The sequence below is a fragment of the Salmo salar genome, chromosome ssa24 (genome assembly GCF_905237065.1).
Source record: "Salmo salar chromosome ssa24, Ssal_v3.1, whole genome shotgun sequence".
Taxonomy (NCBI): Eukaryota; Metazoa; Chordata; class Actinopteri; order Salmoniformes; family Salmonidae; genus Salmo; species Salmo salar.
In genome coordinates, this window is record NC_059465.1 from 12,299,458 (window position 1) to 12,324,183 (window position 24,726).

Below are 24,726 nucleotides of genomic sequence, written 5' to 3' on the forward strand. Positions count from 1 at the left end.
GCGGCGGCAGCTGTCTCGATTGATTACAGGAGCGAACGCAGCGCCGCAATTATCTAGATGACTGGAGACAATGCCTGCCACTTCTAATGAAGTCCCCGGACTCCTATTCCCCATCATGGTGCAGTGGAGAGAGACAACCAACCAACCAAGCCTCCCGCCTCTTTGATACCTTCTAGACCTGTTCAGTCTCTTTACAGGGCACAACAGAGCTCTGTGTGGGCTGTAATTCTTTAGCAGCGTGGCAGCTTTATTTAGGCTTGCATAGTGCCTTAACATTTTCAACAAAACTGCTTTGTTGCCCTGGCGGAAAGCATCCTCCATTAGGACCGCCAGCATGGTTTACAAGCCACAGAGAAACGAGGTAAAAACTGGACAGGCAAAAGAAGAGAGAAAAACATCATCTTCAAGCTTCAAGTCTCAGCAGAGATGTGTTTGTAAGATAAGTTTCTTCTGGGGATTCGGGAAATGTAAATAAAGGTACTCTCCAGCGTCGGTTCAGGCATGAACCTGCAACGAGCCCACATCACTAAGTGGATGTGATATTATATTTCAGTGACTAACTGAGTACTTCTCAATGGAAGGAAATGGCTGAATGAAAATCATTCAACAGATCCCAAGTGGCATGACAGGGAGCTGAAAGAGCCTACATGTTTTTCTTCTCCACTCATTTCAGTAAATAGCCTAACTGTTCTCCCCTCTCCAACCCCAAAAACAAAGCAACAATTGGGAGGTTGACAGCTCTCCACCGTTTGTCATACATCATTCAATGTTTTGACGTTTTGCCGCCATAGCTTTTCAGAACCATGACGGGGTAGGATAAATACTTTCTGCAAGATCGAGTTTCGTCAAGTGCTTTCCAGATAACTGTGTCTATTCGCTTTGAATTGGACTGTGGGTTCTCGACAAGATGTTGATGTAGATTCCCACTTGTTTTATGCAAATTGTTAAATAAATAGATTTTTATCCAGTAAAATACTAGTACAGCAAGCTTCGTAGTGAACGCTAAGCTGGAAAAACTAAATCAACTATGATGTCATTAGTTGGACTACATCATCCATAAACTGTTGCATGTTTCTGTCATGTTTTTTTTTGACATGTTTTACCTTGGTGTTACTACAGGCCCAGCCTTCCAGTTCTCTACTGTTATGATCAGAGCCTGTAGACCACTGCCTGAATACCTATGCACTCATTAGAGCTTGTCAATGGGCCATCCTTCACTAATGCATTCCTGCTTCCAGTTGAACATCCCCACTGGTGTCTCACATTGCATTTGCCCAACAATCACAAAGGATATACGTCATGGTGTTTTAGTGTGATGTTCTGGGAAACAGAAAGGCCTAGCTCCTAAATGTAAAAGATAGACATATGCCTAATGGATGGGCCTGGGCACAGGACACATACAGAGCCTGAGACAAAAACAAATGGGTAATCAAAGTAAATACAAATAAATACAGTTCATAATCGACGAAAACAGAATAAGAAGAATGCACATTTATTGATTTCATATAACAACACTACCAGACAGTTAATATGAGTTTCCATGATAAATACACCCACTATTTATCATCCTATGTTAGAGGCTAGCAGTAACCCTATCTACCAGACCAGGGTGGGGGTGGGTGGGGGGCCTTAAACCTTTGTTTGCTGTTTCTCTATAGATAGCACCCCCATTTGATGTGATTTAAAGTGCCCGAGGTTTCAAATGCTGTCCCCCTAAGGACACAAGCTGTCCAGTAGACAGACACACTGATGCAATCAACACCAAGCCTTCATGAGGCTTCTGTTCACAGTGTGACCAGTGCTAAGCTGCTCCTGGGGTGGTTTACCATTAGGCTAGCACTGCAGACAGAGACGTGACAGCTGTTGAAGATGAGCGAGAGAAACACAATTCTCCTCTAATTGCCATATGTGCAAAATAAGTCATTCTCAGCAGAAAACAGAAAATAGCTCCAATCTTCATTAGTCAGAGCTGAAGACATTTCAACGGAGGTGACGTTTCTAAATGGCACACAGAGAGAAGGGAAGAAAGACAGAAAGAAAGAAAGCCCCCATTTTGCTGCTACGAATCTCTTCCCTTGTCAAAGCTGATGGCATAGTCAGAAGGCTACGGTGCAGATGTTTCGAATAGCTCTCATGCAGAGCTTAACTAGACAAACACTCAAAGCCTCCTCTGCTGTCGCTCCATTTGGGATCCCCCATGTCCTCCACACAAACCACAAAAAGGGTGAGAATACGCTGGTGTATCAGGTTAGCACACATTCCCAGTGTGTCCTAGCACCCAATCCATCATTCTTAATTAGAGTGCTTCCATGGAGCGCAAGCGGGATAAAAAGAGACAAAGATACACACTCAGAGGGAGAGAGGAAAGACACACTCAGAAGGAGAGAGGAAAGGAAGAAGGGAGGGGGAAGTTAATAAGGCAGAGGAGGGGAGAGAGGGAGCAGAGGGCAGGGAGTCATGTCAAGAAAACTAATGGAGACGAGGCCCAGCCCCTGACCTGTGGGGCTGCCTCCCTGCTGCAACACACACAGCTCTGTCTGCTCACTGACACACTCGCACACTTTGTGCTGATGGGACCTGAGGAATTGGGTCAAGACTCACGGTAACACCAGAGTAGAGAGCACTAGCGTACCGGACACCTCCGCAGCACCTGTCATCAATGTCTATTTTTAAAAAAATATTTAGTAAATCATTTTGACAGTAACCCTCCGAAAAGTCATTCAAGAACCTTTTTAATTTCCATATGTACTAGGAAGCTACGTGTTTGTTTCTTGAGCTTCAAGAGTGGGACTGATCAAAGTGTCCTGAAAAAAAAAGATTATTTTTACTGATTGAATGTAAGGGGATATCGGTGAATAAATGCCGCGGTCAAGGCTACGACGGCGCCAGTGCAACGAGTGGAGCTTACTGGGTTCTTCAAAAGTGCATAATTCAAGACTAAGTTTAAATTGTGTGCAGCGCAATGGACATATAACACACAATGTCTCACTGTCTGGGCTGTCAATACTGAGTAGGTCTATAGTAGGCCGCAACCTGGATCTACAGGCCGTGGGAAAGTACTTCAGAAGACCAGGTGAATCTCTCAATCTGGATTTCATTTCATGAAATTAAATTTGCCTTGAATGCAGCCCATTTGGGTAGGCCATTTGACAGACAAAAGTCGCTGTGTTCAACAATAAATAGCTGCTGAATTTATCCTCAAGCCAACTACTTTTTTCCTCATTGTTAGACTATTTGATGTGTAATTTCTATAAAAGATGTATAAATAGCAGCTAAATACTGTATATCGGTATAGATAGTAGGCTATGTTGCATAATGAAACAATCCCTAGTAAGCTAGTATTTTTTTATCCTCATGTTTGTTCTGTGGTAAATGTTACAGTTTTGTTTTTGATTGTTTTTATTCATTTTTTTCCTGTGAAGCACATTGCGTTGCATTCCATGTGTGAAATATGCTGTATAAATTAGGGTTGTCATGATACCAGTATCGCGATACTCGGAAGTATCGTGGCAAGGAAACAAAACATGAAGCGGAAAATATTTCTTGAGGAAAAAAGTCCTAATGTTACAAACAAACAGCATTATGTTGTCACCTAGAGAAACATTTGTTTATTTTGCAAGCTATAGCACCCACAATTTTACATAAAGTAGGTTTTATAGGACCATAAAGTTTAATCTTTTTTTTTTTTGCAATGGAAAATATGGAATTGAAGTATTGCGATACCGGTAATCGTGACAACCATAGTGTAAATAAAGCTTGATCTTATTTGATTTGAGGGAGGACTGACTGTATTATTTGGCATTAATAGACTGGTTTTACGCAAAACAACTTTCTATCTAAGCGGGAGAGAACGCGAGGACGGCTTATGTCGTGCAGGTTCATGTAGGCTATACTGGACAGTTGAATATTAAAAAAAATAAATTGGTTGCTGATTAGTATGCTGTTGTATCTATACTGAACAACAATATCAACGCAACATGCTACAATTTCAATGATTTTAATGAGTTACAGGTCATGTAAGGAAATCAGTCAATTGAAATGAATTCATTAGGCCCTAATCTATGGATTTCACATGACAGGGCATAGGCCCACCCACTGGCGAGCCAAGCCCAGCAAATCAGAATGAGTTTTTACCCGCAAAAGGACTTCATTACAGACAGAAATACTCCTCAACACCCCTCCCCCCTCAGACGAAGAAGCCGGATGTGGAGGTCCTGGGCTGGCGTGGTTACACATGGTCTGCAGTTGTGAGGCCGGTTGGACTTACTGCCAAATTCTTCAAAATTATGTTGGAGGCGGCTTATGGTAGTAAAAAATTGCACGCTCCCTCAAAACTTGAGACGTCTGTGGCATTGTGTTGTGTGACAAAACTGCACATTTTAGAGTGGCCTTTTATTGTCCCAAGCACAAGGTGCACCTGTGTAATGCTGTTTAATAAACTTCTTGATATGCCACACCTGTCAGGTGGATGGATTATCTTGGCTAAGGAGAGTTGCTCACTAACAGGGACGTAAACAAATTTGAGATAATTAAGCTTTTGTGCGTATGGACAATTTCTGGGATCTTTTATTTCAGCTCATGAAAAATTAGACCAACACTTACAGGTTGCGTTCATATTTTTGTTCAGTGTAAAATACATTTTACTATCTGCAATGTTTGAATTTCAACTTTTATTACTGAACAAGTAATTGCATTATTGCCGCCAGCCAGGAGTCTAAATGTCAGCCTTGCGACACTGTATATAGCTTTGTGAAATGTTAGGCTTAAGATGTGAAAATGACGACCAAATAGTTCTACCAACAGACATTTTTCCTTTAGCTAAAGCAAAGCTATAGGTTACATGCCCTGGCACCACAGAACGCCTATCATCGATTCGATAGGCAGCCGCATAGACATGTCGCAATTTCGGCACCATGGACAGCGATCTGTAAACTATACTTGGTGAGTGGCCGATGGGGAGGTGAACTCCTTTGCGGGGGGGGAGTCTAGACAAACTGCGTTATGCCAGTGTAGGCCAGGGAAGGTTAACAATTGCTTGTGAGCTGTAGCATTTCACTTTACTACTCTAAGTACTGATAAAAATTGATTTGTTTTCAGCACGGAAAAGGAGAAGGTGTGACAGTTGTACGGATGGGGGATTTGGAGCCAGGGGAGAAATTGGACTTCAACCAGCCAGATCATTCAGGAGATGAAACAGGTCTACAAAAATCTTTAGGAGCTTCTGGCTCACTGGTACACACAGCAAGCTGAGATGAAACAAGCACCACACTTAACTACTAACTGATAATGACTTCACAGTTACAGTAGTATCTGCATGTTGTCTTAAACCTCTAGATTGGAAAGACACAAACCAAACTGAGGTTTGAACATTTAGTCACAACAAAAAGGGATTCCTCTCCTATTCCTAATACCAACGGATTAACTTTAGTCTCTCCTCTGTCTGTCTGTCTGTCTGTCTGTCTGTCTGTCTGTCTGTCTGTCTGTCTGTCTGTCTGTCTGTCTGTCTGTCTGTCTGTCTGTCTGTCTGTCTGTCTGTCTGTCTGTCTGTCTGTCTGTCTGTCTGTCTGTCTGTCTGTCTGTCTGTCTGTCTGTGTGTGTGTGTGTGTGTAAATGCTTGTACTAAAACTGTCACACTTGTGAGTGTTTTTTTTTAACCGCTTTAAAGGGGTTTAGGCACAGATGGCTCATCATCTCTGAGGACCCTGTTGCCTCCGTCTCGACCGCACCTGCTCCAAGATAAGCCTTGACGTTACAGTGGGCCTGGGCTAAAAATACTATTAATGCACAGCACTATAGTAACTTACAGCTGGTCTATAAGGGCTCCTGTAGGGTCTCAGCACAACACTGCATCCACTTATAGTCTATCACTCGATCAACATTCCACCTCCATCTTAGGCTGGACAAAATAAGGCGAGGAAAGCAATGCTGCACATCTGGAAGAAATCCTTAGTAAAGAAAGAAAAGAGCATCCAACCATCTCAAGACCATAACATCTAGCTAAAAAAAGAAGAAATGTGTGTCTGTGTAAAATAGTTGACCTATGATAACTGGTGCTCAGGGCTCCCTGGGTGATGTGGCACTCTGTCTCTACGCTCCTCCTCTGCTCTATTTCCACCCAACGCAAACAGCAGTGGTCTCTCAGTCCTGCTGCTTCCTCCTCTCCACAGCAGTACTAGAATAACAGGCTCTCTGGTCTGGTCTGACACCAGGCAGTGCTGCTCTGGATGTCTGAATGGGACATTAGGGCCCGGCCAGTCAGAGCCGGCCGGGCCCAGAGCCGCAGCGTGGGGAATACCAGTGGTAGCCAAAACCAACAGCCAAACAGATGACCACTTGATTATTTGGGGGGGGGGGTTGGTGGTCTACACTGTGGTCTCCATGTTTATTTTCTCCAAAGGCGGAACCCGTGTCTGAACGAATTACCGCTTGTCTCTCTTAACAAAACACGGGGAGCGATTAATGACGCTGGCCCGGGCCTGGCGTGGGTAAAATATGGGGTTTGATTTAAACAAACTGTTCCTTCTCAGTGGTGCGTATCTCGTTACTCATTTGGCCATGTGTTGAGTTTAGGGTAATTGCCGGGGTCTATCCCTACTAACCCAACATGTGTGGTGCTGCGTGGAGCAGAGAAACCTGTAGTCTGTAGTCTCAGCCTGCTCTGTGGTAGCAGACAGGGAGGCTAAGAGTGCACTGACAGCAACACATACACTACGTTTATGATACCACATGAGGAGCGTGCTGAGGGGGAGTTAGCAGTGTGCTGTACAAATACCAGAAGTGGACCACCCGCCTCCTATGAAAATACTTCATATGCCACGGCTGATTTTTCTGTTTGATTTGGACTCACTTCCCTAGTGTGGCCTCTCATCTCACACAGCATCCTTATGGCATGCTCTCTCTCCCTCAGAGTACGGAGTATGAATGTCCTTGCCCCGTCATGGAATTTAAACCCCTTCACTTCCATCCTGTTCTTGGCTATGGAGTTTCAATCTTTATAAGCCTGTGTGAACTGCTTCCCAAAACATAAAATCCATTACAAGCATGTTTGTAATATCCATCTAGGCTGCTGACTGTCCTCTGCCAGTGATTGTACATTATCCAAGCTGCATGTTTGCCCCAATCACCCACCATCTGGCTTTGTCAGTGAACATTACAGCCTCACAGCCTCATCTGCAAACAACATTGGCTCTCAATGCACAACACAGACAGGCTAAAAGCACAGAGCTGGGAGCTGGGATTTTCTTCAAACAAAATACAGCAGCAAAAAAAAAAACACACAGCTTAGCTTAGACAACAAGTGTAGCTAGGAAGAAAGGATTGAAAAAAAAGTGTGTGGGGCGGCTCGAGCTGCATCCACACACAAACAAAGCACACTTTACATTCAAGGCTGACTAGCTTCAGAGATAAGACAACCGTCATGCATTTCCCAACCAAACAACGCAAATACCTCTGCCTATGCTGCAGCTGATTGTCTTTCTCTTGGCGAAGGAGAGATTATACTGGATTCAGATGAGTGGTGCCACAGCACTAGATCAGCCCCCTACTGAAACGGTCACTTAAACGGAGCTGCCCATGGGTTTGGTTGATTGGTGGCTCATTTCCATGGAGACGACAGCGTTCTGTCTACATGACAGAGTGGTTCTATGGCTCACAAGCTGGTCCCATAGCCGCAGGGGAGAGCAGATTATCTCCAAAGGAGCCTTTCCATTATCAGGAACCCTCTGATCTCACAGCCTAGCCATGCCACAGTGAGATAGTTAGAGAAGACTGGGCTTCCTAAAGGGGCTCGGTCAGACAGAGCAGTGGAGACCACAGCTAAGTAGGGTTGGGTTGAGTTCTTTTTAACATCTCTATGTCCTGTCTATACTCTCAACTCATCACCAATAGGAGCCAGCCACTTACCATGCTCTCTCTGTTCAAAAAGTGTGTGGCCAGCCGCCACAGAGCAAACGCTAGCTAACAAACGCTATATTAAACATTATAAACTGGGTAGTTTGAGGAGTGACTGCTGATTGGCTGACAGCCTTGGTATATCAGACCATATACCACGGGTATGACAAAACATTTATTTTTACTGTTCTAATTACGCTGGTAACCAGTTTATAACAGCAATAAGGCACCTCGGGTTTGCGGTATATGGCCAACATACCACGGCTAAGGGCTGTGTCCAGGCACTCCGCGAGGTGACTTATTGCTTAAATATCTCACCCGCTTGTCTCGCAAACATGAGCCGACCAATGGTTAAATGGGCCCGCTTCGCATTTACTCATAGAGTGTGCTTCAGTACCGTGGTGTGTGGCGGAGCTCATCCGAGCGTGGGCCGATGGGATGTGTGCACAAATAGAAATGTCAGCCGAGGTGTAAAGAAGTGTCACCTCGAGGTCACAGCCGCGGCAACGCCACATCTGTTTCCCTGATTTGTTGCGCAGTGCCGCTGACGGCAGAAGTTCACACATGGGAGGTGTAAAGGTGATGGGGAAATAAAGACGGGAGTGCCCACGCGTCAGTTTATCATTTAACCCTGACCCCCGGTGTCTCGACTGGCCGGGGGAATGGCTGATAGAGCCAAGCGGTCCTCAGATGGCCACTGAAACAACTAAACCTCTTCGGTTCTATCTGAGTAGAGGAAGAGGAAGAGGGGGGAGGAGGAGGAGGAGGTGCAGAAAGGCTCTGTTGCTCAGGCTACTCAGTGGCTCCACACAAAACAGTTTTGGATGTTTCAGAGACTGGATGAAGACAGCATGCGGATTCAATATTGTAAACCTAATATTCACTAAACTATCTATCACTCTGTATTGTAATAACAAGCACAACTGAGATAGCAAATCAAATCAAATTGCATTTGTCACATGCGCCGAATACAACAGGTGTAGACCTTACAGTGAAGTCCTTACCCAACAATGCAGTTTTAAGAAAATACCTAAAACAAAAGTAAGAGATAAGAATAACAAATAATTAAAGCGCAGCAGTAAATAACAACAGCGAGGCTATATACAGAGGGCACCGGTACAGAGTCAACGTGCGGGGGCACCGGTGTCGATGTAATTGAGGTGATATGTACATGCAGGAAGAGTTATTAAAGTGACTATACATAGATAATAACAGAGAGTAGCAGCAGCAAAGTTGGGGGGGGGGGCAATGCAAATAGTCTGGGTAGCCATTTGATTAGCTGTTCAGGAGACTTATGGCTTGGGGGTAGAAGCTGTTTAGAAGCCTCTTGGACCTAGACTTGGTGCCCCCCTCCGTGCGGTAGCAGAGAGAACAGTCCACGACTAGGTTGGCTGGAGTCTCCGACAATTCCCAGGGCCTTCCTCTGACACCGGCTGGTATAGACATCCTGGATGGCAGGAAGCTTGGCCCCGGTGATGTACTGGGCCGTACGCACTACCCTCTGCAGTGCCTCGCGGTCGGAGGCCGATCAGTTGCCATACCAGGCAGTGATGCAACTAGTCAGGATGCTCTCGATGGTGCAGCTGTAAAACCTTTTGAGGATCTGAAGACCAATGCAAAATCTTTTCAGGGGGAAAAAGTTTTGTTGTGCCCTCTTCATGACTGTCTTGGTGTGATTGGACCATTTTAGTTTGTTGGTGATGTGGACGCCAAGGAACTTGAAGCTCTCAACCTGCTCCACTACAGCCCCATTGATGAGAATGAGGACATGCTCGGTCCTCCTTTTCCTGTAGTTCACAATCATCTCCTTTGTCTTGATCACGTTGAGGGAGAGGTTGTCGTCCTTGCACCACACGGTCAGGTCTCTGACCTCCTCCCTACAGGCTGTCTCATCGTTGTCGGTGATCAGGCCTACCACTGTTGTGTCATCAGCAAACTTAATGATGGTGTTGGAGTCGTGCCTGGCTGTGCAGTCATGAGTGAACTGGGAGTACAGGAGGGGACTGAGCACGCACCCCTGAGGGGCCCCCGTATTGAGGATCAGTGTGGTGGATGTGTTGTTACCTAGCCTTATCACCTGGGGGCGGCCGGCAGGAAGCCCAGGATCCAGTTGCAGAGGGAGGTGTTTAGTCCCAGGGTCCTTAGCTTAGTGATGAGCTTTGAGGGCACTACGGTGTTGAATGCTTAGCTGTAGTCAATAAATAGCATTCTCACATAGGTGTTCCTTTTGTCCAGGTGGGAAAGGGCAGTGTGGAGTGCAATAGAGATTGCATCATCTGTGGATCTGTTGGTGCAGTATGCAAATTGGGTTGGGTCTAGGGTTTCTGGGATAATGGTGTTGATGTGAGCCATGACCAGCTTTTCAATGCATTTCATGGCTACAGGCATGAGTGCTATGGAACGGTAGTCATTTAGGCAGGTTACCTTGGTGTTCTTGGGCACAGGAACTATGGTGGTCTGCTTGAAACATGTTGGTATTACAGACTCAGACAAGGCGAGTTTGAACATGTCAGTGAAGACACTTGCCAGTTGGTCAGCGCATGGTCGGGGGTACACATCCTGGTAATCTGTTTGGCCCAGCAGCCTTGTGAATGTTGACCTGTTTAAAGGTCTTACTCACATTGGCTGCGGAGAGCGTGATCACACAGTCGTCCGGAACAGCTGATGCTCTCATGCATGTTTCAGTGTTACTTGCCTCGAAGCGAGCATAGATGTTATTTAGCTCGTCTGGTAGGCTCGTGTCACTGGGCAGCTCTCGGCTGTGCTTCCCTTTGTAGTCTGTAATAGTTTGCAAGCCCTGCCACATCCGACGAGCATCGGAGCCGGTGTAGTACGATTCGATCTTAGTCCTGTATTGATGCTTTGCCTGTTTGATGGTTCGTCAGAGGGCATAGCGGGATTTCTTATAAGCGTCCGTGTTAGAGTCCCGCTCCTTGAAAGCGGAAGCTCGACCCTTTAGCTCAGTGCGAATGTTTCCAGTAATCCATGGCTTCTGGTTGGGGTATGTACGTACAGTCACTCATGGGATGACGTCCTCGATGAAGCAAGTGACTGATGTGGTGTACTCCTCAATGCCATTGGAAGAATCCCAGAATATATTCCAGGCTGTGCTAGCAAAACAGTCCTGTCGTTTAGCATCTGCTTCATCTGACCACTTTTTTATAGCCCGAGTCACTGGTCCCTGGTAACACATTTTATTCCTTTTATCATTCAATGATAAAAACAATATATTGAACAATATGCTAGGCAGCTGTATGTCCAGACATCACACAGCTCTCATAAAACACCTCCCAGAAAAGATCAGTGGTGGCTACAAGTGACTTAGTAATTGCTCCCTTAGCTGTTGTCTCTTCAGCTGCACTATAGCTGGATCTATATTCAGTCAATAAACCACTGAGACAGCTGCACAGAGAGAGGCCTAATCACAAAGCCTTCAACTACACGCCCACTCTCTGTCACAACAGCCCTGCGCCACCCATTGACACTGACGACAGCCAGTGATAAGGATGATGGACAGGTGTTGGGTTTCTTGCCAGCCTGGCGGTTCCCTTTAAGGACAGGGATGACAGGGACTGGCATGACAACAGCTCCTGTCTAGAGTTGCACTCTATTAGAAAGTGTGGAAACGTTTAAAAAGTGTTTTGCAAGGACAAAGTAAAAAATAAAATTTCGTATTGGACAAGATTAGATAGATCCTTGTGGTTTCACTCTGTTTGGGACCATTTTAATCAGTTTCGTGCCTACTGAACACGACCCAGGTGCAGTAGCTAAAATATCTGCTTGGGGCCAATGTTAGGATGGCAAGACTCCACTTAGCATAGCGCAACTCTACACAGGAGCTAAGTTAATATATCATTAAGAGCGAGGTCTTGCACAGAGCAGTGTAACGTGGGTCGTCTAATGGGGACCAAGACGCGGCGTGTGACGTGCTCATATTCACTTTTATTTAACTCAAAATCAAACAAACAACAAAACGACCGTAAACAGTCCCGTCAGGTGTAACATACACAAAACAGGAAACAACCACCCACAAAACACAGGAAAAAAAACACCCCTACTAAATAGGACCTTCAATTAGAGGCAACGAGGAACAGCTGCCTCCAATTGAAGGTCAACCCAAGAAACTAAACATAGAAATAGACACACTAGAATAAACATAGAAATAAACTAACATAGAACATAAACCAAAAACCCCGAAACACATAAAACAAACACCCCCTGCCACGCCCTGACCAAACTACAATAACAAATAACCCCCTTACTGGTCAGGACGTGACAAGCAGTCAGTTTTCTAATGGAACTAAAGTTCCCTCTAAAGGGGACAACTAGCAAAGCACTGTGGGATCGCATGACATACCAGCATTGACGTTGCAAGAGAACTAATTGCCCTTCTAGAAAAGCCTGAGAGAAAATGGACATAGACAAAAACAACCAGTATATTTATGACAGAAAAACAGGACAAATATCTTGTGCTGCGGTCTGACATAATTTCCTAAACTGTATTATAAACCTAACAAATCCCTTCAGTTGTCTTCCAGAGCAGAGGAGAGGAGCGACCAGGGAGGTGCTGTGGCTGTGGCTTAGTCCTGTTGGCACGCCCGCATCCCTGCCTCCCTCCCTCCCTCCCTCCCTCCCTCCCTCCCTGCCTGCCTCCCTCCCTCCCTCCCTCCCTCCCTCCCTCCCTCCCTGCCTGCCTGCCTGCCTGCCTGCCTGCCTGCCTGCCTGCCTGCCTGCCTGCCTGCCTGCCTGCCTGCCTGCCTGCCTGCCTGCCTGCCTGCCTGCCTGCCTCCCTGCCTGCCTGCCTGCCTCCCTGCCTCCCTGCCTCCCTGCCTGCCTGCCTGCCTGCCTGCCTCCCTCCCTGCCTCCCTATAAATAGAACATGACAATGTCGTCGTCATTTAAAACGCTATAAATATTGAAGAATAATTAAAATAATTTATGGAAAAAGGCGGTTTAACAGGGTGTGTTTTTCCGCTCTCGCACGGCGGAGCAATGGGCAGCTGCAGTGCAGGCTGGGAATTCTGTAATTGCTTTTTCTCTCCCTGAAGCCAGCTTCCTGCCTTAAATCAAAAAAGGCAATCTCTGTCAGTAATGGCTCAATTAATAATTAAACACGTGTCTTATCTCCGCAGCGCTCCCTCTATTCATTTTCATCTCTCTGACAGGGACGACTGCACAAACAGCATTAGCACTATCAATAAAAGGAGCATTAATAACAGGCGCTTTCTCCAAAAACAAATCATCACCCAGCTCATAAGCTCTCCTATGACCGTGAACAATAATAGCTGAGGGGATTAATAAAGAAACAAACACAAACACGCTTTGGTTTTTCCACTGATTCTAGTGATGTTGTTTTTCCCCTGGCTGGCGACAGACAGCACAGGGAGGGAGAAACATATTGGGTATTCTGGGTATTCTGAAAGGATTTACTCCTGTTTAAAATTTAAATTGAATCAGGGAAACAAATTAGCTTTAGCACAGGCTTGACAATAACTACGGAGGTGGTTGTGTGGGGAGAGCAGTGATGGCGGAACCATAGAAATATAATCATTCTATTCTATGGGCGCAACATCCAGCTGAAGCATGGCAATTCTGGAACAACCCAGCTCCCCATGGCACAGTACACAGTGTGTCTGTGGTCTATGTGCCAAATGACGAACACCCCCAGCGCCCGGACATAAGTGTTCTGTCAATACAGGCCATCAGGCCCTGATAAAGAAAGCATTTCCAGCAAGCTGCGCTTCGTCAAACCAATCAGAGTAGGTACCGCAGTGAGGTTTACTGGGCTTAGATTCCTCCGCAGTGACGGCTGCATTTAATACAGCCCTGTAATCTGGCTGCGTGGGCTACAGAAAGCCTCTGTGCCCTCCCTGCATTCTCGCTATTACACATCCTGTCTGCCCCCAACCCAGCCCAGCTCTGCCTGGCCCAGTCAGCCACTCTCACCCTACCCGCTCGCTCCACTCCTCCACTAAGACTCAACAACCTGCAAAGCTGATTAGCTGGTTATTATTTAAATGGGCGAAAGTCCACAAACACTGTGCCGCCGCGGCGCTGAGGTTAGCAACACATCACAATGACCTGGCCAGAGGAGCACCGCCTGGTGCATTACAAACACACTCTCATCTGCTTGTTCTCCCTGCCCCTGACCCACCCAACCTCCCCCTCTCCTCTCTAGTCTCTGCTCTCTCTCTCTCTCTTTTGTGTATGCAGAAGGTATGACTGACTCTATTCTATATTCCTGGCTGTGTGTGTGGAGTGGACCTATAGGCTGCTATACCCAAGCCATAGCCCTGTTATTGACATGCAGCAAACAGCAGCCTTCAGGAACAAAGGGCACTCAGCACCTATTGAGTGGCAGGCAGGGCTGCAGAGCAGACAGGCCGCTTGATTAGCGATTCGATACGGGGACCCTTGGCTGTGTAGCACATAATGAGAGCTTAGAGAGCTACCATGAGCTCATAGGAGGGAGAGAGAGAGAGCGAGGGGGAGCTTCAGCCCCACAAGGAATGGGTTCTCATCGATGGTGCTGAGAATTCTGGATATGAAGAATACTAGGAAAAAAAGCTATTCTGAATACCATTCCTCTGGATATTAGTGGTTTTATTGTATGGTGTTTATATATGAACAGGTAAGGATAAACAAAGCTAAATCCTCCACAGGGGAAGCTAAATGGTTTATTCATTCGTTTATTTGTTTACCCTCACGTCAATTAAGCTAATTAGTCTCTGACGTCGGTGACGAGTTGATGTCTACATCCAGCTACAGTGGATTCCACCTCCGTGACGCAAGCAGTAGTAGCCTAAACCATGTCCCCACCTTTAACCGTGGCTACAGTAAAAGTTACATGGAGTGTCAGTTGTGTGTGGTGGTGGTGGCTGTTGTGTTTTTTTCCACCACTTCTTCTGCTCTCTCTCTCTCCTCCTTCCTTTGTTCCGCTCGCCTAATCCAGTATGTGTGGGCCGGTAAGTTTAATGGAAACAATTTATTAAGTCCAGCTTAAAATGCCATCTGCTGCTAAGCCTCTCAAAGCCGCTAAGCTCCTGGTTTAGCCCGAAGCTCGCTGTGTTCACGCTTACTGTAATGCGCTGTTTAAAATGAGCACAACGGGTCAAAATTAATCAGGATTATATGGGCACAAATCCACTTCAGAAATGGGTTTTCACCAATCTTTCTCCCCCACCTATCCCAAGATGCCCCTGGTTTGGCTCAGGGAACAAATTGGGTTCGTCTGTCCACTCACATGAAACCCCTGTTAGACACGACAGAGCCAAAATGGCCTCCCAGGCAGAGTGAGAGAGCTAGAGTGCTGTTTCCCCTCAGACATTTCCTGCTCTCACTAGCGTCTCTGTGTGTTTCCAGGTTCTGGTAGGTAGGTGGTACGTCACTCTCTCTTTTTCCATAGGAGCTCTACTTGAGTTTCGTAAGTACCCACAAAGTATGTTTATCCTCTCCTGGTGGCAGAACCCATACGTGCTCAGCAGCTACATTTAGCTTTTTATTCGCCTTCCAAGAACTGAGAAATGTCAACTCTGAACTGCAACCAGATCTCTTTCAATAAATGCAATGCCCCAAAGCCCCACACAAGACTTTAAGACAGTGTTTCTCCTCCAAGAAATCAATAATTCTCAGGAAGTTCACGACGAAGCTAAACAACAACTCTTATAATGGTTAGGTAACGTCTGTCCTTTACCATACTGGAGCTAGCTGGTAGCTACCGGAACCTTCTTACCTAATCATTGGAAGCAACGCAGTCATGCACTAAGGTCAGACTCCAGAAGGTTGAAGAATACTGTTTTCCATAGCATAAAGAACTTCTTTCAAACTGCACGCGGAGACATAAAAATGGTATCCACAAGTTCCTCCTACTCTGAGGAAAAAGATAAAGGGCCTCCTTGCCAAAATCCCGACGTATCCCTTTAAGGCCATTATTGTGGTTCACTGCCTTCAATGATTACTATGTCGGACTGTCAATTTGGTGATGATGCCGCTCATCTAAAATGACTAATGAAAGGTGAAATTTTCAGAAATGAGCAAAATGTCAAAATGCAGGAAATTAGTCAAAATGCTCATTAGCACTTTCAGTGCTTTACCAACTGTGCGCGTGTATGTGTGTGAGTGCCCCCAATCTCTCGGAGCCAAGAGCTGTGTAGGCCCAGTGATCAGAGGCTGAGAGGATTGTAGAATGTAGATTGGTCCCTAAGGACTGAGTGGCAGACTGGTAATAGGACATAGATACAATGCATGGTAAACTAGAGGAAAACATCCCCCAGGCTGCTCTGCATTCTACACACAGACCTGGCTAACACATACACATGTATGAACCACACATGAATGCACACATGTGCACACACACACATACACAGGACCTACAACTATCATCCATTACAGTATGTTGGCAAAGGGACTGCGTGCAATGGTAGCAGCTAACACGATAATAACCTCTCACTCATCACTGAATCAGATGATCCAGCCAGAGCCATCCCCTGGCTTTTCCTTTTCATCCTAATCCTAATCTGGTGCCCTTATTGTTGCCGGACTTTCACACACACACACACACACACACACACACACACACACACACACACACACACACACACACACACACACACACACACACACACACACACACACACACACACACACACACACACACACACACACACACACACACACACACACAGCCGTTGATCCCTGTGACAAACAGGCCCTCTGATGGGATTGCCTGGATGTAATTCTCCAGTCCTAATCCCTGGGTCCGCATGGTGTGCATTGGACATGGAATGGGACTCACATTAGCAGGATTTCCCCAAGACCTGCTAGCCCACTGACACAGCTAGGCCCTCTCCAGACTGGATGTGGGAGAGAGTCAGTGTGTGTGTGTGTGTGTGTGTGTGTGTGTGTGTGTGTCTGCACGTGCGTGTGTGTGAAAACCAGCAACTCGGCCAACAACAACAACAACAATCTAAACTGTCAACGACGGTAATACACTTGAGGCTTGGACATGTGTCCTGGCTGTTTTGAAAATCATGAGCTCATTACTGTAATGTCTGAAAGTTGTAATTTACTGTTTCTGTTCAGGCATAAAACAGGCTGGGTCCTAATCTATCCAAGGCAAGCTGGCCTGCAGACATGCACTCTTTCTATCTCCTCCTGAAAATGGCCCCATTTTACACAATATCCATCATGCGGCATCTGTTAATGGGTCTGGTTCCTGCCCTGGGGGGACGTGGACTCCATACTGCTATCTTTCATCAGGCAGGGGATTGTCCACCCCTCCGCTCTCCTGCCCTCCTTCACATTACCCTTCCCTCCACATCCTTACACCAGCTCCCCATTCAGCCTGAGTACAGGTGCAGCACTCCTATCCTACACTCTTACTACCCCTAAACCCTCCGCCAATTCCCAGTGGACCTGTGATTATGTCGACTGAGAGGCTCAGGCCCCTCCCTCCTCATCGCTGGCCTCTGGCCGTCATTACTGTCTGGCCTGCTGTCAGAAGCCTTGTAGCCTGGGGGGACTTTCTCATTTATGGATTGGGAGCATGTGGCACGAAGCCTGTAAATCCACTCTAATGAGCCTGAATGTTGTGTGTGGGAAGGGAGATATCTAGGCCTTCGGTTGGGTGTCCCAATACAGTTCCACAGGGAAGAAAATATATAAATGTGGATGTTCTGATTTGTGCTCAATCAGATTAGAATCAGAAGACATAGCATGTTATAAACTGCCTTGGTGTTCATTGAAATGTAATCTATAAGGATGGTTTGTAGTGTCTATAGAAGAACACAAGTCTTACCTTTGGGTGTAGTGGGGGAAAATAGTTTCTCGGATCCTACATCAGATACCTGGAAGACATGAGGAAGGAGAAACATTAATAGTCTGGTTAGATGGATGACCTCTGTGGAAGACATTGGTCGTTTCCATACGAAGGTGGGACACCTCAGAGAACGTGACAAGCTGCATTGCATTCATGACCCAATAGAGGAAAGGATTGGTTCCTTCAACAAAAAAACCATCAGTCAAAATGGTCATGATTATAACACACTAATTCTATGATGGCTAACATGGATGTCCCTATTGTGTCCAACAGACACATTTCCACTGATCTACTGTAACCTATGTATATGGACACAAGAACTCTCAGTTCCAATACAGCTCCTGTACTCTACTTCACCCATAGATAATCATCACAGTGCCTCCTTGACTTGTGTTCAATCTGCTTCATTGAGAAGCAGCCCCTTCTCTGCACCTGACTGAGTTCCTTATTCTCACAGCGTCCCTCTCTCTCAGCAGAGCTGAACTCTCTCAGTCCAGACAGAGCCAAGGTAACATTAGGGGGCACTGTTGTGCCACCTGAGAGCCAGCCAGCCCACTCATACTCACAGCACATGAGGTTGTCGGAGAGGAGAGGAGAGAAAGAGAAGAGGGTACTACTGTATGGTGGCTCAGCCTCTGCAGGATCTTAGCCGGAGCTGAGAACGTACAAAGACCCTCCACACAACACAACGAACGACCACAACGCGACACAAACGAACGACCACAACGCGACACAACGAACGACCACAACAAGCTAATGCTGCTCAAGCGTCAATTGTAAATCAAAGAAAATCTAACTCTCTTTCAAGCCACACTGTAATCATTTCCATTACTGAATCATTGTCGTCAAAATATGATTTTAGGAGAAAATGTTGCATTAAATATTTGCTTTATCCAACTCTGCATTAACTCACTACTATATCATTTCCACAGTTATAAAGGTTGAGTTGAGAGAAGTTGTTTAAGGCGAGTCCCTCCTGAGAGTCGAGCAAATACACCACTGTGAGTAATGGCCAGAGACAAAAAGCTGGAAGGGGAAAAAGGCATCTGACTATGAAGTGACAGCAGAGACACGTAGACTAAACACTGGGAGCGTTTCCCTCCCTGGTCAGATGTATGTGGAGATTCTGGCAAGCCTCTCCAGAAAGAAAACACACCATACATTTGAACAAAAATACACATTGAACCGGCCGGCGAGACACAGAACTTCTAAACACAGCTCTGGGGTCATAAATCAACCGCAGACAACCTGCTATTTTGCGAGAGGGTGACAAAGGTATGCATTTAAAAGATAATATTAACACCGAACCTCTTCCTTATCCTACGAGGTCAGTCTTGGTGTAAATCACTGTTTCCCCTCCTCGCTGGGACTAAGAAAAGCTGTTAAAACTGAGCATATGCTTCATCCATTGGGCCCCAGTGTCCTTAACTGCCATCATTGTAGTTTACACAGCACAAAGAGAACATATGTAAAGCACTGTCAGTGAATCAGAGAGAGAACACACTGTAAACACAGATGTCGCTCCTTGGCTTCTCTCAGTCTGCTCAAGTGTTGTGAAGACTCTTCTTCTAAGACCTTCCAATCTAGACACTGCTACCGCCTCTACTGAACACTAGACTGAAGTGTTTATGTGGAGACACCCTCTCCTTTAATATAAACTATAACAGTGCTCCTCCAGCCTCTAAAGTGCTCCAATAACTCCTTAACGCCCAGTCAAGGTATGGTACAGTATAAGGGTATGGTGTATTTTCAGTAGAAGGCAGAGACAGAAGTGACTGCTTAGCTTGAGTAGCAGTGTTGTCGTGTTGCATTCCAACCTGTTGGTGAAGAGGAGAAAAAGACAGTGTTCTGCATTGGCCTCCTCCATTCTCCCAGAACCAGGGCGTCTGCAACACTACGCTCTTTGTGAGCTAGCGCTCCACATTAAACGCTCCATGTAGCAAGCCTCGCCGCCCGTCCGCCTGTCTGAATCACTGGCTGCCCTGGAGGGCCTGTGTGAAAATATGGACCAGGAGAAATTAATGCTTGTCAAGTGGACACGGGAGCTGGGTCGAGGTCTGGATGCTGGGAGCTCGGAGCTCGGAGAGGCACACACGGTCATGAAAACAAAATGGTTTGGTCATACTCTAAACTACAACTATTACTAGTCCAACGCTCTAACCACTAGGCTACCTGCGTTGGATGTCAAACAGGGGTGTCAAACAAATTTTGCCCCAGTGGCCGCATTTGGTCTTTAATGAGGTCCGGATGGCCACACTGAAAATGTATTATATTTCCTTGCTGTCAAAACTAGCAAAAAATAGACCTCTATCCATTGTTTTTGGGAATTTTCGACGCCACCTGACTGTCTAGTGAATGTTAGCGTGCTGGACAGTCAAGAAACTGAATGAATATAGGTCCATTATCATGTCTATACAGTTTCAATTTGATTTAGTCATTTTAAAGTACATTGAGTTTGTTTCCCTCGCCCCACGGGTGTTTTTTTACTCAAATCACCCGTGGGCTGGATTAAGACCTCTGTATTCGTATGTGTTCAGTAAAGGCGAATTCTGTTGCTAGCTAATTGTTTTTACATTCCAACAAACGTAGTTGTTTCAACAACCAGTGTTTAGATTTAATGCTCTGTTTTGCATCCAGTCTTCTCCACATGAGTCAGTAATTCATAATTACAAGGCCAAATTACAAAGGCAGTTCTTAGGCCTGCCAAAACAGGGTCTGCTTTTGGCAAAATGTTGTTGTTATCCTTATGGGTTAGCTTGGTCAAGTAAAAATTTTTCCAGCGGGCTGTTCTGTTGGCAGTTTCTGCGCCTGTGGTTGCGGTGCGCAGAGGTCATGTATAAAAAAAACTAAATCACACTCTCTTTGTTGAGGGGAACCCTGGCCACTATTAAAAAACAGACAGGGAACGAAAGAGGAGAACTGAAAAAGAGAAGAGGGGAGGAAAGGAGAGGGGGGCACCAACCAAAGGCCAGGTTTTCCAAAGGAAACAGGGAAATCTAACAATTTAAAAACAAAGGAAATTCAAGCCACATTGCTGCGAGCCAAAAGCCCTTGGACTGGGCCGCAGGAAGCCTGACCTTTGGGGCAGTCTGCTATTTGAGCCTGAGGCTTCATGGCCTTGCCTTCTCTCAGGAGAGCCGTCAGCAGGCCTTAGCTTTCCTTCTCTATTCTATTCATTAGCCATGCTTTATGATTCAGCTTCCTCTGAGCCACACAAGGGCTCCCTGAGGAAACATGCTGCCTGCCTGCTGGAGAGAAAAAAAGACAGAAAGAAAAACGGAGGGAGGGAGGGAGAGAAAAAAAATGCAACAAGGAGGTCATAGGCCTCAGCCGGGGCCTGCTCACAGCAGCTGTGAAATTCTCTCGTTTCCTCACCAGGCCTGGCGTGGGGAGAGCGAGAGAGAGAGAGAGAGAGAGAGAGAGAGAGAGAGAGAGAGAGAGAGAGAGAGAGAGAGAGAGGGAACGAGGCAGGTAGGCGGTGGAGGGGGGTATGGACGTGTAATCACACCAACGGAGTGCTAACTCCCCAAAGAGCCACACGCAGCACCATAATTCCAAGATTTAGGGAATGCCAAATTACGAATTACACCACTGTTGAAGTCCCTCAACATCCCAGAACACGTCTGACGTATTGGCTGCATAAATCTCCTGATAATAGCGCACAGAGGGAGGGAGCGGGAAAACCAATACCCAGCATTTAGTGAGACACTTAATGTAGTGGGGCATTTCTACATCTGCTGTCACTGCAGAGAAATCTAACAAATTGTTAGCAATTGTTAAAAGCATTAAAAGCGTTTCCACTGAATTCTGCACAATGAAGCTAATGAGCTCTGGCTGTAGCTCTGTAGCGGGCTGGGTAGAAAGGTAATCAACAGAATGACCTTCAACCCTGAATTTATGAAAGGCATTGATCAGTTAAGGATGTGATTTCACAAAGACAGGAAGGTCAGCAATTACCCACATTCAATTAACCTCATTTAGAAAATACTGCTGAGAGACCAATTTCCCAGTGCTTTATATCAAACGATCCGTCCGGGGCGAAGCCTTACCTTTGATCTACAGCTCGTATTGCGTGCTTTGCATTCCTGAACACTGAGCTAGATATTTCCAAATGGAGGAGGGGGAGGAGGAGGGCTATAGGTATGTGTGGTGGTTCGGGAGAAAACAAAACCATAACAAAACGCCAAACAGAGACCCAAGCAGAAACCCTACTCCCAGTCCTCGTGGAAATAATCTCTGGGTACATTTTGTACAGAATAGAACTGTAAAATCGTTTGACTGTTTAACAGCGGAATATTATAAAGAGGCTATGCTGGAGCTGTGCGAGGGATTCTGTTGTGGTCCCAAACCCACAAACTTTCACATTTGACTGTTTGTATTTCAATCATAGCAGATGCTCTTTTCCACAATGACTATCCTCCTAGTCCCTTGGGGAAGCATGTAACAAACACCCATTGACCACCACAGACCAGCTATGGCCTATAACACTCCAACCAAATGTTTAGCTGACAAAGACATGGGAACAAACTTACTGTATTTCATCCACAGGCCGATACTGATCGATAGCGATGATGCCTTATTGCCTCTGCTCTACCTTTGAGCCTAAAGTCTGGATTCTTTTTACACAAAGCCAATCAATATGCATCATATTCCCTGTAGTGCTGTTTGATGCATGAACCATTCAGCCATATGTTCCTCCAACATCCCCCTGTATCCTTCCCATGGTAGAACCCACCTACCACCATCCATCCATGGGGAGAGGAGAGGGAAGGCAGGGCAGGGAGGGTGTGTCACTACCCCTCCTGTTCTGGCTGGACTAACACAGGTGTGGGCACTGAGCAGACATGACATGATGCAACACTGCACATCACAGAGCATCCACTTCACAGGCCATTCATTTATCAAAGCCGGGAGAGGGAGCAAGAGAGATATGCAGGGGGGGGGGCTCAGAGGAGGCACGCTAGCTGGCACAGACAACCAAGCGCTCAATTACACTGGCAGCCCCACTCTGTCCCTGCCCACCCGCCACCTCCCCACACACTTCTGTTAATTTGCGGCCCGGGTTGGTGTTTCATCACTGTCACCCTGCTCCGACACCTCCTCTCCTCTCCTCCTCCACTGTCACCCAACGGCCAACACCCCCTCAAACCTCCTCTACCCACCCTCTGGCTCCAGCCACCTCCTCCTGCCTCCTCTAGCCACCCTCTGGCTCCAGCCACCTCCTCCTGCCTCCTCTACCCACCCTCTGGCTCCAGTCATCTCCCCTGACTCCTTCATCCCCCTTACTGCCGTTGTGCCATTAAGGGCTGGGACTGGATCCAAAGCCGCCACGGAGGTTGTATTTCATCTGCCATTTATGTAACAATCATGTCAGGGTAGCCATTGCTTTGATAAATATTTCCCCTCAGCAACAACCACGCATCAAGTGAAATCACTCTCTAACCCCAACCTTCTTGCTTGCTCGCCATTTGGCATACCTGGGCCGAATTCATAGCGTCTCAGAGTAGGATTGCTGATCTCCAATCAAGTTTAAGATTTTAGATTATAATGATTAATATTACATGTACAGCGGTACCGGATCCTAGATCAGCACTCCCTACTCTTAAGATGCAGTACAGTAGCAGTAGAAACCGAAATGTCAGGCGGTGGGACTGATACAGCAGCTAACGTGAAGGTGGATCTGAGACTGCAGTGGCTGCTGCTGTGTTCAGCCACACATGGCTGGCCTGCCCGCCTGCCTGTCTGCCACCGCACTGCAACAGGGACACCAAATTAATTATCTCCCTCCTCTGATCTACGCTCGTTTGTCCTTATACTCCTCCTCTGTTCCACAAACTTAATGACCTCCCGAGTGGTCGTTTATCATAAGCCCGCGAGCATTTCCCCCACACTGTCAGGCAGATAGGCAGGGTTAGCAGGGAGGGAAGGGGGGCGGGGGGCTGGAGGGAGAGAGGGAGGGAGGTAGGACGCCCCACCAGTCAGAACAGGTGTGGCGCGGCAAGATTACAGACACCCCTCCACATACACACCCAGACGTGTAAAGACAGAGACACACTCCCGCATGACTGTCAACCAGGGGCCATTAGATATTGAGCCTCCCTCACCTAGAGCATAATTAACATAGTAATGCATTGCACAGAGTGACTCTGCAAAATGGAGTCGTCCCCCCTGCACACGGTGCCGTTTTCACAGCCAGCCATGTAGTGTGTGTTTCAAGTTTCACGTTTTTATTGTCACACGCACAAGTACAGTGAAAGGCCTTTCTTGCTTGCTCTTTCCCAACAATGCCGCAATCAATATCAGTAGCACTATAACAAATAAATACAAAAGTCAAGTGTGTCTTTGTGTGTGCGCAGGGGAGACGACTCCATGGTCTTCCTTTCCCTAGCAACAGTGGCAGGGTAAGTAAATGTGGAGAGAGAGAGAGAGAGAGAGAGAGAGAGAGAGAGAGAGAGAGAGAGAGAGAGGCTTGAGCTTTGTGTAAAATATTACCCTGCATCTCAGATACCACTCCCCCTTCTCCCTTTACCATCACCCCTCCCCCCCCACACACCCCTCACCGATCTCCCCATCCCTCCCCCTTCCCCCCTTCCCTCCCTGCTGTTGATGAGCAGTTGCTAGCCCTTATCATGGCCGCCTGTCAGTTTTTTATATAAATTAGCAGCCTATCAGGGGAGTGCAAGGGCCCGTTTCATCAGCAGGAGAAGGGCAGAGGCATGGCATTAAAGCCCCATGCAGCCAGAGATAGGCAGGGTCACAAATCACAGCGGCAGCAGCCCCCACTTCTACCATCAGCCTCCTGGGGCCACCGTAACCAGATAAAGAGAAATTAGGAAAACGGACATGACATATTTCACAGTACTCGGTACCTGGAGGGAAGGGGGGGAGACAAATGAAAACCTCGACCAAGGGAAGAGGAGAAAAATAAGGACTGAGGGAAATCGAATAAATCAAAAAGAAAGGAAGAAAAACTCAACTGTAAAGGCAGGAAATGACAGTCAGAGTTGCTTAAATCAGAT

The 24,726-nt window shown here is 46.5% G+C and overlaps 1 protein-coding gene across 9 annotated transcripts in view; it reads right to left on the reverse strand.

The window, feature by feature from the left end:
- Nucleotides 1–24,726, reverse strand: part of LOC106585083 (autism susceptibility gene 2 protein) — a 380,813-nt gene that overhangs the window by 26,125 nt on the left and 329,962 nt on the right. For all 9 annotated transcript variants that reach the window (XM_014170870.2, XM_045707151.1, XM_014170873.2 and 6 more), the window contains one exon: nucleotides 17,687–17,735. In XM_014170870.2, coding sequence (XP_014026345.1) covers nucleotides 17,687–17,735 — 49 coding nt within the window. The remainder of the gene's footprint in view (nucleotides 1–17,686; nucleotides 17,736–24,726) is intronic.